The sequence below is a fragment of the Meriones unguiculatus genome, chromosome X (genome assembly GCF_030254825.1).
Source record: "Meriones unguiculatus strain TT.TT164.6M chromosome X, Bangor_MerUng_6.1, whole genome shotgun sequence".
In the NCBI taxonomy this organism is placed as follows: Eukaryota; Metazoa; Chordata; class Mammalia; order Rodentia; family Muridae; genus Meriones; species Meriones unguiculatus.
Genome location: NC_083369.1, coordinates 14168605 through 14182427, shown reverse-complemented (window position 1 = coordinate 14182427; position 13823 = coordinate 14168605). Strand labels below are relative to the sequence as shown.

The window sequence follows — 13823 nt, the reverse complement described above, 5'->3', positions numbered from 1 at the left end:
CCTTATAGAATCCCTCACCTGTGGAAGTTTCCTCCCTTTCCTTTTGATGAGAGCCTGCCATCAGGAAACAGGCATTGCCTGCCTCCTCTGTTCCAGCTTCCTGGCCCTCCACCTCTTTTGCTCTCCTCACACCCCAAATGTGCTCCCAATCCCAGACCCTTTGCCTTGGCTCATCATCATTCACAGCTCCTCTGTTATATGACTCCCGCCCTGTGATCTCTCCCCATACATGAGGTCACTAGACTCTAGGGACCAGCTTGAGTAGTGTCCTTTTCCAAATCCCACTGGCCTGAATAGAGGCCACATTGTTTCCCTTTTCTGTGGATCCTGCTGACCACGACTGTAGATAGTTTCTCCACATTACCCAACTGTTTGGCCTGACCTGACTGGTTGACTATATTATCTGTTATTCCTCTTTAACTCTGGATGAGAAGGAGCATTTCTGGAGGATGGCTGAGGTCCATGCTGACAGTCTTTTTTGTCAGGCATCTGATGATCACTTGAAGAAAGCCATGGCTGACTGTAGACAGAAGACTAATTGGTCTACAGTATTTCAGCTGGCATGGCCGAACAGGGCCAGAAAGATAGTCACACAGGTTCTAATTGAGAACCAACTCCCCTTTCAATCCGATTAACCTAGGCTTTATAAATTTGTGAATCTTAAACCTGAGCTTCCGGGAAGTCCTCCACTTTTGGTTCATTTCTCAATCAGCCACAGCCATTAAGAAGAAAGCTATAATACCTTGGGGATGGTCCAAAGATCCCACAGAGGGAACTTCTCAACTTGAACCTTCATGTCTTTAACAACATGATGCAAACTTAAGCTTCAAAAAGCCAAGAATTTTGCTAGTTACAGGTTAAAACTCACATGCTTGTCTTGGCCATACAGGACCAGCCCAAGGGGCTTCTGAAGAAGAAACCTGTCACTTCATTACTGGTCCACATGGACCAAGTTTTTGTTGTAACACTCTGGACACTGGGCAAAGATTTGTCCAAACCTGAGGCCACCCACCAAACTGTGCCTAGTTTGTAGTCACTTGGGGCACTAGAATAGGGACTGTCCCAGCCAGGGGAACATTCAGAGACTGGGATCCTCTACCTAAATTGCTCACAACTGTCCTCTTAAGTATCTTTTTCTGTGCTGATGCTGTCAACTGAGGAATGAGGGTACTAAGGATCCTTTTCTAGGAAAAGGGCATCACTGTCTTGCCCAGGCTAACCTTGATCTTGTGATTTCCTTGTCTTCATCTCCCAAGTGTTGAGGTTCTAACTATGAACCACATGCTCAGCATTTCCTCCTTTATTTTTTCTTTCTCTCATATTGGTAGGGCTGAGTTGCTCTGAGTTTGACACCCAGGGCCTTCGCACATGCTAGGCAAGTGGCCTACAGTTAAGGCTCACATGCAGCCCTATGGTATTGCGATGGCTTTGATGGCTTAAACTCTGCAGAGAGCACATTTCAGATGATTTTAAGTTTGTGCTCCCCCCCTCAAATGGTGAAGTTACATACATTATAATTCCAGTCCTTCAGAAGAACGGAACACTTCCAGCTGGTATATGGGAAACATTTCTGGAAGAACTGATTTTGAGGACCAAGACAGGTAGAGGAGCACAGTTTGCAGGTAGAAATCAATTTGTTTGGAATAAAGATTCTATAAAGGTTGTCTTAACTGTAATAACTGTCTCTTAGAGAGCAAAAGGACAGCCATTTTATCTTGAAGGCAGCCCCATTCCAACCTGAGAAGACTCATTTTATTTAATTAAAATATAATTATATTGTCTCCCCTCCCCCTTCTCTCCAGTCCCTCCTATGCTCCATAACTTTCAACTCCATGGCGTCTTATTCTTTATTATTGTGATATATATGTACATACATTTGTATATATGAAAATAAACACATGAATGCAAAATTCTGAGTTTAGTGTTGCACATATATGCAGTGTGTGTGTGTGTGTGTGTGTGTGTGTGTGTGTGTTTGGCACTGAGCCCTTGAGAACACATAACGTATTAAGGTTTCATCCCTGGAGAAGAGTGATACCTCTCTCAGCAGTCTTTAATTGCCTGTACCTCATATCATCATCTACCTCTGTATATCATCTAGGGGTGGGGCTTATGGAATTTCCCCCATCTATGTTAGCATGTCAACTGGTATCATTGTGCAGGTCTTGTTTAAGCAGCCATGTTATCTTCTTCCTTCATGTAACTGATAGTTTTCAGTTTCCACAACATCAAAACCATTAATACCATTCATCCTAGTTTGACACCACCAATTCATCATTTGGCCATTCAGCTCTGCCAACAAATGTCCAGACCACTGACCACCCTACCACCACAAGCCCTATAAAAATCCTAACCTGCAGAACAGAGGTTTGCTCTATCATTGTCTTTTCCTGATGAGAGCCCTCATGTTTAACCCAAAATAAATTTGTCTGTCTCTTATTTTCTTCTTGATTTTTTTTCCCCAGACAGACTCCATTGTGTAGCACATAAGTTGTCTAATAATTGCCCAGTCTCCTAACTGGTGAATGTCTACCCCAGAGACACCTCCTCAGTTTACTTCAATACCTCAATACCTATTCTCCCCTGTGGGGCTATGGAGACTCAAAGACATCATCTTTTTCCTCCTTGTGTCAGTCATCCTCATCCCCAGAACTCCTTCCTGCCAAATACTCCTATCCTTGCATCCCTTAAATCCAAGGACTTCCACCACCTCATACAGGGCCTTCAGATCAGGCCAACTGTTCAGTTGTTCTCATCTACCCAATGGACCTGACCCCTCATTCCTTCTTTTTCCCTCCTTTTTCAACCCCCTGGCACCTCACTACAAATCAAAAACTCACTTCACTCTCTTAGATCTCAAGGGTACTTTCTTCCCCAAGTACTGTTCACTTTTACCTTCCCAACATGTGTAACCAGGCCTTGAGCTCTCTGGCCTACTAACCACTCCAGCCTGTAGCCCATTTATCTAAACAAACTGAAGCCATGTGTCAGAGCTGGGGCTTTATATCTATAACTTCAGGCAACTGCCGATCTTGTTATGCCCCACAGCCTTCAATCTACGTTTTATTAACCTGTTTTTTCCTGTCCTCTCCTCTGTTTCCTCCCTTTGCCTCCAGTCTTGTACGTCAGCCTTCTCTACCCTGCAGCCTCTGTACAGGCCTGTCCTCCAGAATCTCTGACACTCTGCTCCCAGCTACAGATAATATCCTTGCTTGTGACACGTACACACGTACACACCTCACAGTTACTCAAAAAGACAGTAGATGAAGCCCTTAGGCTTTTCGCCAGCTCAATTCCACTCCCATTCCTGGGACCCTGGATTGGTTGACTGGGGGTAGCACACTCAAGGATAACCTCACCCCCCTTGTTGGGATTTTGTTGTTGATGGGTATTATGAAAATATCAACTGCTTTCATTTTCAGTGAGTGGAGGAGGCAATCTTCCTTCTTCTTAAGACCATTCCTTAGCAGGCAGAGCTCACTCCACTCACCAGGGTCCTTCCCTCAGCCTGAAACTCTGCAGTTACATCTATCCTGATTCTACATGTACCTACCTACTTATAGCATCATTCACTCCATCTCCTAGATTTGGAGAAAATCAGGTTTCCTCACACCAAAGGCCACCACCATCATCAATGAGAGGCCTTTCCCTCTCCTCCTGGAAGCATGTCCAAAGGGGATGCTGTCATCCACCGGAAAGGCCATCAGACAAAGGCTGTCTCCCTGGGGAATCGAATGGCCCAACTCTGGGCTGGCCTAGGAGTCTAGGACCAGGATGGGCCCCACTCTCTCTTTCGTCTGTCTACATCACTCATCTCCTCCCCCCACCTCACCCCATCACACAGGCAGAACAGCTCAGCTCAACCAGAGTTTGAATTTCAGGAGACCTATTTCAGGAGTCCTACTAGTACCTAACCAAAAGACCCAGCTCGATATGTCTCAACTGCATCCTGGAGGACAGGGAGGGCTGATGACATACTCTCTGATCCACTTCCCAACCTGTCCCTTCTTCTACTACTCTCCCCGCCTCAGACAGGGGTTCTAACTTACATACCTCATCGAGACTGTCTTTCTACCCACCAACCTCATGAAATTCCATAACTCCTCCCTGTTCTCCTCATGTTGGCACTATGTTTGTGTCCCTGGTAGCAGACTGGGCTTTCCTGCTCCATATCTGCTTGGCTTTCTTCAACAGGGGAACTGCACCATGCCTGGTAGCAAACCTGAAACTGAATGGGTGCACGGGATGACTGGATTTGAGGCAAAGACTTCTGCTGTCAGGTCACTATACTTAATCTCCAGAGATTTCTTACCTGCCTACAACCCCCTCAACATCTCTTCAGGAGGCCAACCCAAAGGCCCCTTTGCCTGGCCTGCCAAGTTCCCCTTTGCATCCCTTGTGTTTCCTTTCTCCATACCTGCTGGCAGCCTTCACTCCTCTCTGTGCAGCCCCAAGCTAACTACACTTTCCCCCTCTACCACGCCGGTACAACTCTTTCTCTTCAGTCTGGTGAACTCCTTAGACTAACCGAAGTGTCCACCTTTAAGCAATCAGTGACCAAAGCCTGATCCTTCAGCTGCTAGGGAGGACGTCACTGTCCTCATTTCCCCTTGTCCTTCTTTTCAAACTCCTGGTCCTCCTCTGTCCCTCTCCAACTCCATCTCTACCTGCTATTTGATTCTTGCCCATAATTTCTCTAAAATCCCATTGCTAAAATCCAATACTCTCAGAACTCAACCTTGGAGGTGCCCCCTTCAGACTGCCATGCCACCACCCCTTAGACTTTATATACTCCATCTCTGTCTGTCACACTCACTCACCCCAAATGTGAACACTCAGAGAAGCTCTTCCAGATATCCTGCTTTGACCTTTTCCCTGCCTGACATACACCACTGGAATCTTCTGGACTCATGGCTCCCCAGCCCTGTTTATGCTTCGTTTAAGAACTGGAGAGATTCATGTACTCTTACTTCTCTGTAACCCACAATGTCATTCTTATGATGAACTCATCCCAATCACTATCTAGACTTCTGCCAGGATATACCCGGCTGTGCAGATGATCCTCTTCCTAGCAAACGCCACAGTCACAGTCTCTTCAGCAACATCTCAAAAACAAGTCAAGGTTGTTCTCATCCTTCAGGCCCTTCACTTCCAAACCTGATGTCCTTCTACAGGAAAGAGGGCAAGAACCTATGCCACCCCATCTTCCTTTGTAGCCATAGAGCCTGAATCAAGAGATCAAGAGTAACACTTGGAGGCCATTCTACACCCGTCCCTTCCTCACTATAAACTACATTCAATTTGAATGCCCTTTCTTCCTATGCTTATATTCCACTGAAACAGCCTTCCTGTGGCCAGCAGTTTCAATTTTCCATAGTCAACTTCCTCAAATCAACACCCCTAATAACGTTTCTGTAGAGCCTAGTTTACTAGTAACTACTACCAGAACAACTTGATCTCAGTTCTTTCATCAGCTCTGATAAAAATTCTAGCCTGTAAGCAAAGTTTGCTCTCTTCCTTTCTCTGATGAGAACCCTTCTTGGGTTGATTTAGAAACAGACCTCCTCCCACCACTGTAGGTTTGCCTCATTGTCTTTCTTTCCTTCTTATGCTTTGCTTCCAATAAGGAAAGAGCTACATGAGGCCCTGTGATGGTTTTAATAAGAATGTCCCAATATGCTTGTTTGTATATTTGAATGTCTGGTTTTGCAATTGGTAGACTGTTAGGAAGGATTGGAAGGTGTGTCCTTGGGGTAAGCTGTCCTTGTTGGAGGAGGAGTATCACTGGGGTTGGACTTTGAAGTTTCAAAACCTCAAGCCAGGCAGATGTGATAGGAGTGGCTGTTAAGGAATATAAAAGGATAAGTTTTCGCTCTCCTGATTACTCAGCCAGAGGAGAATGGGATTAAGAGGCTTGTGTTTTTTGTGCTTAATCAGCGACCTTGCCTCTCTAGGCTGGCTCTCAGATTTGCAAGGTCATAAAATAAACCATCTAACTTTCATCACATTGAGTCTCCACTGCTTTTATTATAAAGTGATGGCCATTTCTCACTTAACCGAAGGGATTGAGCCTGACTTAAAGACCTCCCCACAGTCTTTCAAACTGTTGGGACCAGATTTTATCAACTGTTACCCATTATCCCAAAAGCAGCAAAACTATCAGGCCCATTTCTCACGGCATTATCTGTGCAGCCTGGATACTGTTCCACCTCTAGAAGCCTAAAAGGACTACTTCCGCAAGTCTCTTAGAGATCCCTGACTCCTCTTATAACAAGACCCAGGGGAAGCAGACCTGTAAAGCTTCCTAGATCCCAATGAGTAGCTAGTTCTCTTTCTCTCACTTTTCTGTGTTCTGTGATATAATCTTACGTGCTCTTTCCTCATATTCCCTTGATATTCTTTCGCCAAGACCCAACTCAGTTTAGAAAACTCATACAAGACTTTTTTTTTCCTTTAGAGATTTCTATGTATGTATGTATGTATGTATGTATGTGTTTTATGTGTGTGAATGATACATGTGTATATGAGTGCAGGCATGCATGGGTGGAGGTCAGAGAACAATTTCAAGAGTCAGTTCTCTCCTTGTTTGTGCTTACAGAAAATTAAAGTCAGGTTTACAGGTTTGCATGGCAAGAAGTTTTTCCTGCAGAGCCATCTTGTGGTCCTTATGGAAATTTCTTCAAGTATTCTTGGACGTTGACTCATTCCTCATTGTGCACTCCTCACTGTACTCCTCTAAGAAGCAGAGGGTTTCTTCTAATCTTCACAGCCATTATTATTATACTTACTTGCCTCCCTAAAATCACCATATGGTATCACTTTTAATCACTGTTACTTTTATTACCCATTCCTATTCCCAGACCTTACAGCCATTTTCTCTTACCACCTTTTCCAAAAGGTTCATGATCTCCTCTCAACCGTTGCAAAGGATTTCTGGCTTTGCCTGACCATAACTCCTAACTAGATTATCAATTCTTACCCAGCCACTCCATTTACATGAACACAACTGATCATCTCCCTCCTCCATTTCTAATTAAATCTGTATCTTGTGGGATACCTTCCAACACTCTTATGACTGGATGTGAACACAAATGTACCTTCCTCACATCCTTTTTCCATCAGATTGCCTCTTAAGCCAGATTTCCATCTTTGTTATGGCTATAGGAAAAAGTCTATTCCTGTAGGCATCCTTTCATCACGTGACTTCACTCTCCTGTTAGACAGGACAAAAAGACAAAAACAACATACTCCCAAATCCAAGAAAATGTACAGCTCTCGCAGGCATGCGTTCTCAAACACTTCAGACAAAACTCAAAATGAAAACTATCCATTCCATCAAGTTAGCCACTTAGGTCATCCCATTCTGTCTCTTTGACAAGATTCTGACTTTTCTCAGGAAGCCGTTCATGTTTCCACTCTCTCCAATGACCGATAGTTGGCCCAAATTGATCTACCCAAGTTCTATCAGTATTAAAAAAATATAGAAAACACTCTCATTACTTTGACATAAAATTACTCAGCTTCAGTTCTTAGTTGGAATAGTCTTGGCTTGCCACAATTCCTTTTATGTCTCAACTTACTCCTTTAACACTTACTTTTCTATCTAGTTATCAGCATGGACCTTAATTCCTCAGCAGCCTCCTTCCTATGTAGGACTAAGCTCTCTTGTTGTCTTCTGACTAATTCATCTGATACCCGTACCAATGCCTTTACTGCTCCTGATATACAAGTTGCTCTTTTCATCTAGCTCCTCCCAGTACCATCTTTCAGGATCTCTTGACCTAGAAGAGCTTTTCAGCTGATACGCTTCCTAGTGGGATGAGCCACGATGGCAGGCATAGGTACCAGAATAAGAGAACTCACATTGGCTCCTTATGCTTATCATACTTGCTGGCCAAAATAACCTAGAGGAGTAGAACACATCTCAGTAGCCCTAAAATCCTTTCAGGGCGAATTTAATTTTCTAAGGGCTTCATTTAGAAAGTTAAACTGGTAGGATTTTATTTTATTTTTATTTTTATTTTTTATTTTTTTTTACAGTACTTCAAGAATTACCTGCCTGGTTCTGGAACAGAAATGTTATGTATGTGATAATTAAGTAGGGATAGTACAGGATGTAGTTATAAGTACAGGACAGTACAGGATGTAGTTCTTTTAAGAACAGGCGTGTAATTAAAGGGAGAGAGCCTCTGATGGATGGCTCCTATGGAAGGACACAAGGGGCTGACTTGCTTTTCTCTCCTGGGCTCACTCACAGACGTAATGCCACCTTCCTCATCTTTTCTTGCTTAACCGTCTAGTATAATTGGTATTTTCCAGAATAAAGGTCATTAACTTCCCAAGATACTGTTACAGGGCCATTCCCATTCTCATTCCTATTACCACTGACATCAGTGCCTGTCTTCCTCCATCAAGGACTTCACAGTCTCCAAGTTGATGTTAGTTAGGCCTTCAACCACTTGAGATTGTCATTCCCCCTTCTCCTCCAAAGTGCTTCTTAAGGTTTCTATGTTTTACCCACAGTCTTCAAACAGTATGATATATCAGCAACGTTAATAAATCCCCTTTGACAACCCTTCTGAGCTCTGGACATGATACTTGCCCCTTCTCAATGACATGACCCTGCTGGTCTGTCAGTGAGCAAATTTAAAGATAAAAGCAACACCCCCATTGTAACCATTAACCCCTCGCTACTTGGAACCCATCCAAAGTGCCTTGTGAAGCCTCATATAAACATTTAAAGCCCAATAAATCTTTTTTGGAGACAGAGTCTCTCTATGTAACCCTGGCTGTCCTGGAACTCTCTATGTAGACATGTCTAGCCTCGTAGATCCTGGTAGATACTCCTAGGCTCTACATCTGCCTCCTGAGTGCTGGGATTAAAGGTATATGATTATACCGTGTTTTAAAGTCTAAAAAGTGTTCAAGATCCATGGTGCCTTATTCCAAACGACCAAACCCACAACAAGTGGTACTAGGCAATTTACTACTTAACAAGCTAGTGAGGGGCTTACTTATGTATCCAAATACAGATCTATACAAATGGCATACGAAGCAACACTAAGTACCTTTCCTTACCTGTATAAAAGAACCCTATTCCCTTCTAGGGGTTGATTTTCTCTGTTACAAATTGCTCACTGTGTCTCTATTTCTGAAGATTTAATCAATCTTTTCTGCATCTGTTCTTGCCTGGTCTGTACATTTACTGGACTTCTGGCTTGTTACTGTCATTCCTGGCACAGCAGCAGATTAAAACCACTTTAGAATATAAAAAATTCCCATAAAACAAAAGAGTTAGTAATGAGACTGAAAATAAAGCAATACACTTTATTGTTGAACACTTGAAATTGAGATAATTTTTGTATATATGTGTAATAAAATATGGTTGTATAATTTAAATACTTATATAAAATACTTATACAAGCTTTATATGTGTGTCTTCTTTCTTGAACATTATTATTACTATGTATATAGTGCAATGATGGTACATGGTAGTCATTAAAGAAATACTTGTTGGAAATGTGAATACATGAGCTGTCTGAAGGAACCATCTGTAGAACACTCTAAAATTGATCAATAAAACACTCATTGTATATGATACATATTTACATAATATATATCTAGTTTTGTTGCTATAGATTGTAAAGATTGGTGGTTAACAAGACAGGTTACCATTTATCAGCATGTTTAGAAAATTAGAATGTAGTATAGTCTTTGAAGATTTACGGGCAGTTAACTGTTCTTAGAGGGGAGGAGTTCACAAGACCTCACACCTCCCTGAAGAATCATTGGCAGTTAATGGTGGTTATAAGGGGTAGACATTTTCTTCAGTGGTATAGCCATTCCTAAGATGCCCATACTTCTATTAAAAACCCTTTGCTCATGCTCATGAAAGTAATGCTAACTAAACTCAATGAGACACCAAAAGCAAGCAAGCACACCCATGAAAGTAGAAGAGGGAAAAGGAAGGGCATCATCAGTGAGAGGAGAGCAAGAGAGAGCAATGAAGATATGATCACAATATGTTATGTACATACATGAAGTAAAAAAAAAAAACTGTTTGCATCTTTTTAAAAGAGGAGAAAATGCCATTAAGAGGAGAATATCTAATGACATTTGCCTTTGAATAATTTATGTTTTATTCTGTTCATCAGTTATACTGAGCTGTATATTCCATGAACCTGAATTTAACTTTGATAAGAATATCTAATTCACTGTAATTCAGATATCATGGAAACTTGTAAATATAGGTATATTTGCAAATATCGAACTGTATAAAAACTAGCCTGCACATCCTGACAGGTCAACTTGCCATTTTGTGGCCTTATAATTTGGTGCAAATAATACATGTATATACAGTGATTTTCATTAACTTTTGGTATTCTCTAGTCTGACAACTATGCCAAACATCCCAATGGACATAAAATATAGTCCTCTGTATTAACCTGTAGTATATTGATTCTAATAATTTACTGTTAAATTAAAAGCTTTAGCACAGATCCTATTGAAAGGCAAGTGATTAAATTCCCACACTGAAGTCAGAAGTAAAAGTGTAAGTAAAAATCAATGGCTGTAATGTCTGGTCTTTTTCAAATACAATTCTTCAACTGACTTTCATATTTTAAAAGTTCATTTTGAAGTTTCCTAGAAAAAATAGCAAGATGAGCTCTGGGCCTTCTGTTGATGTTAAGCTACTAATGAGCATTCCGTCTCCTAAGTAGTAAGAACATCACTGAATTATTAGCAATTTTCCACCAATATTTGGGTTCACTTGGCCTGACTGTAAAACAAAACACATTTAATTCTACTTTGACAAACCTTGAATGTTCTGAATGGACCCGTCATCAGTCTTTATGGTAAGGATCTCTCCGGGGTTAACTTGAACAAATACGATCTAGAAATAGATAAGTACGTAATGGTATATATTTTTGTAAATCTATAGAAAAAAGTCATTACTACCCTTTTGAATTATATTCAGCTACCCTAATTATGGCGTTTTAAAAATGCTCAAGGAGAAGAGTATAATCGGGTCAATGGACACTTAGGAGAAATTCAATACCCCTTAGTAAGAACAGCTCATTCCCCCACCCAAGTAAATCTTAATAAGGTCATAAAAATAGATGCATTGAGGTGGAAAGACAGCATTGTCCTCTACATCCAGCCCCAGAACCAAACCTCTACAAACAAATAAAACCCCAGCAAAGACAATTTATCTGAAGGTGAAATTCACACATACTTGAGGCCAGTACTGGGGACAAGAAGGCCAGGTGTTATACATCTTGGGCTGAGTCATGATCTGTGGATAATTAGAATACGCTGCCATGGCATTGGGGTCCAGAAGATAATTCTCCATCTAAAATAATGTAATTTTGATTACAATTTTTCACTTTTAGGATAAAACTTGTTATTATCATAAAAATAAAACATTAGGACTATACATAATTATAGTAAGTTTACTTTTGCTTTTTCTTTTCAGTTAGGGTCTCACTATGTACTCTGGCTAAGCTGGACTCACTGTAGACCAGTCTAGATTTGAATTCACAGAGATCTTTTTGCCTCTGTCTCTTATGTGCTGGGATTAAAGACCATGCCCGGTCTTTATTAAATTTTATTTTTTTGTAGGTTCACATTTTACATACTCCTTTCATCAGTTTGTGGAACATTTTACTGTATATGAAAAGTAAAATTATCTCAAAAAATTATCGTACACTAATAATAAACTAGTCATTTTGACATTTCATGCATACAATCTCAATCATTTCTGTCTGTGTTATTATGCTAAAGTACCATCTTTGCTTATTTTTAAATTTAAGAAGAAAAAGTTGGTCATCTCTTTACATTATCATTGGTTTTACAGTAAGTTAAAGCAAGATTAGAAAACAGAGTAAGACTTTGCCTTAAAATAAACACAACAGAGACCCTAAAACAGAAAATGCCATAATTAATTTCACCATCTAGAAATTAAAATCAATTTTACTGGCATGACAATATTCTTACTGTCAATTCTACATTGTTTTCCTGGCTGGCTCACACCAAAATGGTGAAAATGGATTTATTTGACATGAATCAATGGCAGTGTAAACAGTGAGCTTACTTTGATTTCTTGCCCAATTAGTTTAGATTCTTAGCTGATTTGTGGGACATTTTCCCCACCCTCCATTTCCAGATATTGTTCAGACCTTTTCTATTTCATTTGCACTCAATTATCAGATATCTTTTCAGATCTCAAGATTTCACTCTCCAGCAATATAACTGAACATTCACCCCAAAGTCCCATCAGAGGACTCTTGGCTGGATGCTCTTCAGATTTACTCGGCCACCAAACATTTCAGGCATTCAAAAAATTAGCCTGTGAGATATTTTATAGTGCTTAGGCCTTTTCCTGAGTCTATTAAAGGAGCAAATGCTGAAGAACACTTTCTTTCTAGAAACCAGACTTATTCATATAAATCATTGCTATTCAAACACAGTACTTTCAAATATTAGATCACTGAACTTACAACTGAATGAGCATGGAGTTCTGATGAATGTTAGTCTTGATTGAACCCACAATTTCAAAAGAGACTGTAACTGTAGGTACAGAATGTTGTGATAGGAAACTGTAGGGAGTAGAAACTTTATGATGACATAGGACTGGGCCTATATCATAGGACCAGGCAAAGGACTATAAAAAGCAACTAAAGCAATTCGAAGGGAAATTTTATGTAGGATAAGCCAGTGTTGGATGTCTTAAGTTATTTTCCCTTTTTAATTTTATTTTTTCTGTTTATATTAGTTACAATTATTTCCTTTGTATCCCAGCTGTAGCCCACTCCCTCATTCCCTTCCAACCTCCCCCTCCCTCTATCATCTCCTCTCATGCCCCACTCCAAGTCCACTGAAAGGCCTGCGAAGAAACTAATCAACGCCAAAAAGACAAGAAAAAAAATCTTTCTAAATAAGTGATCATAAAAATCAATGCTAGATTTCATAATATTTTAACCAGTTACAGTGAAAATAAAAAGAAGCAAAATTTCTCTTACAGGGTACATGGGATCTCCATTGATAATTGGCACTGTCGGAGGGATTTCAGAAAGAATGGGTAGAAGTTGATGTTCCATTGACTCTAAATGGATTGACTTTCACATTAAGTAATATTTCTAAAACAAATAAACAGAAACATACAGATTAATTAAATGTAGTCAGAGCATGTTTTTAAATGACAAAACATGAACAGGTACTTCTGAGAAAATACATCTTAATTTTCCTTTTTAGGAATGTTTGACATAAGTGGAATTATGTAAAGACATCATTTAAAGCAACATATAGGACAGAACCAAGCATGGAGTTGACGGTTTCTGCTTGATTGTTTTCTCTTCGTTCATGTGAAGACAAAGATAGCTCATTAAACAACATGAATAAGGGTTTAATTAAACAAGTCATTGACAATTTGATCCATTTACATCTAATTCAAACAACTGATTTCTAATTTATGACATGAATTATGAATAAGGTTTTAAATTCTCAATAGAGGAATATCGAATGACAGAGAAACACTTAAAGAAATGTTCAACGTCCTTAGTCATCAGGGAAATGCAAATCATAAACGACCCTGAGATTTCACCTTACACCAATCAGAATGGCTAAGATGAGTAACTCAAGTGACAACACATGCTGGAGAGGATGTGGAGAAAGAGGAACTCTCCTCTATTGCTGGTGGGAATGTAAACTTATACAACCACTTTGGAAATCAATCTGGCACTTTCTCAGATAATTAGGAATAGTGCTTCCTCAAGATCCAGCTATACTACTCCTAGGCATATATCCAAAAGATGCTCAAGTAT

The 13823-nt window shown here is 40.3% G+C and overlaps 1 protein-coding gene across 1 annotated transcript in view; it reads right to left on the bottom strand.

The window, feature by feature from the left end:
* Positions 1 to 13133, bottom strand: part of LOC110542913 (fibronectin type III domain containing protein 3C1-like) — a 55475-nt gene extending 42342 nt beyond the window's left edge. The window contains exons 1-3 of the mRNA XM_060374627.1: positions 13023 to 13133; positions 11237 to 11353; positions 10819 to 10894 (exon numbers count right to left, since the gene is read on the bottom strand). Coding sequence (XP_060230610.1) covers positions 10819 to 10894; positions 11237 to 11353; positions 13023 to 13100 — 271 coding nt within the window. The 5' untranslated portion in view covers positions 13101 to 13133. The remainder of the gene's footprint in view (positions 1 to 10818; positions 10895 to 11236; positions 11354 to 13022) is intronic.
* Between the last annotated feature and the right edge of the window lie 690 nt (positions 13134 to 13823).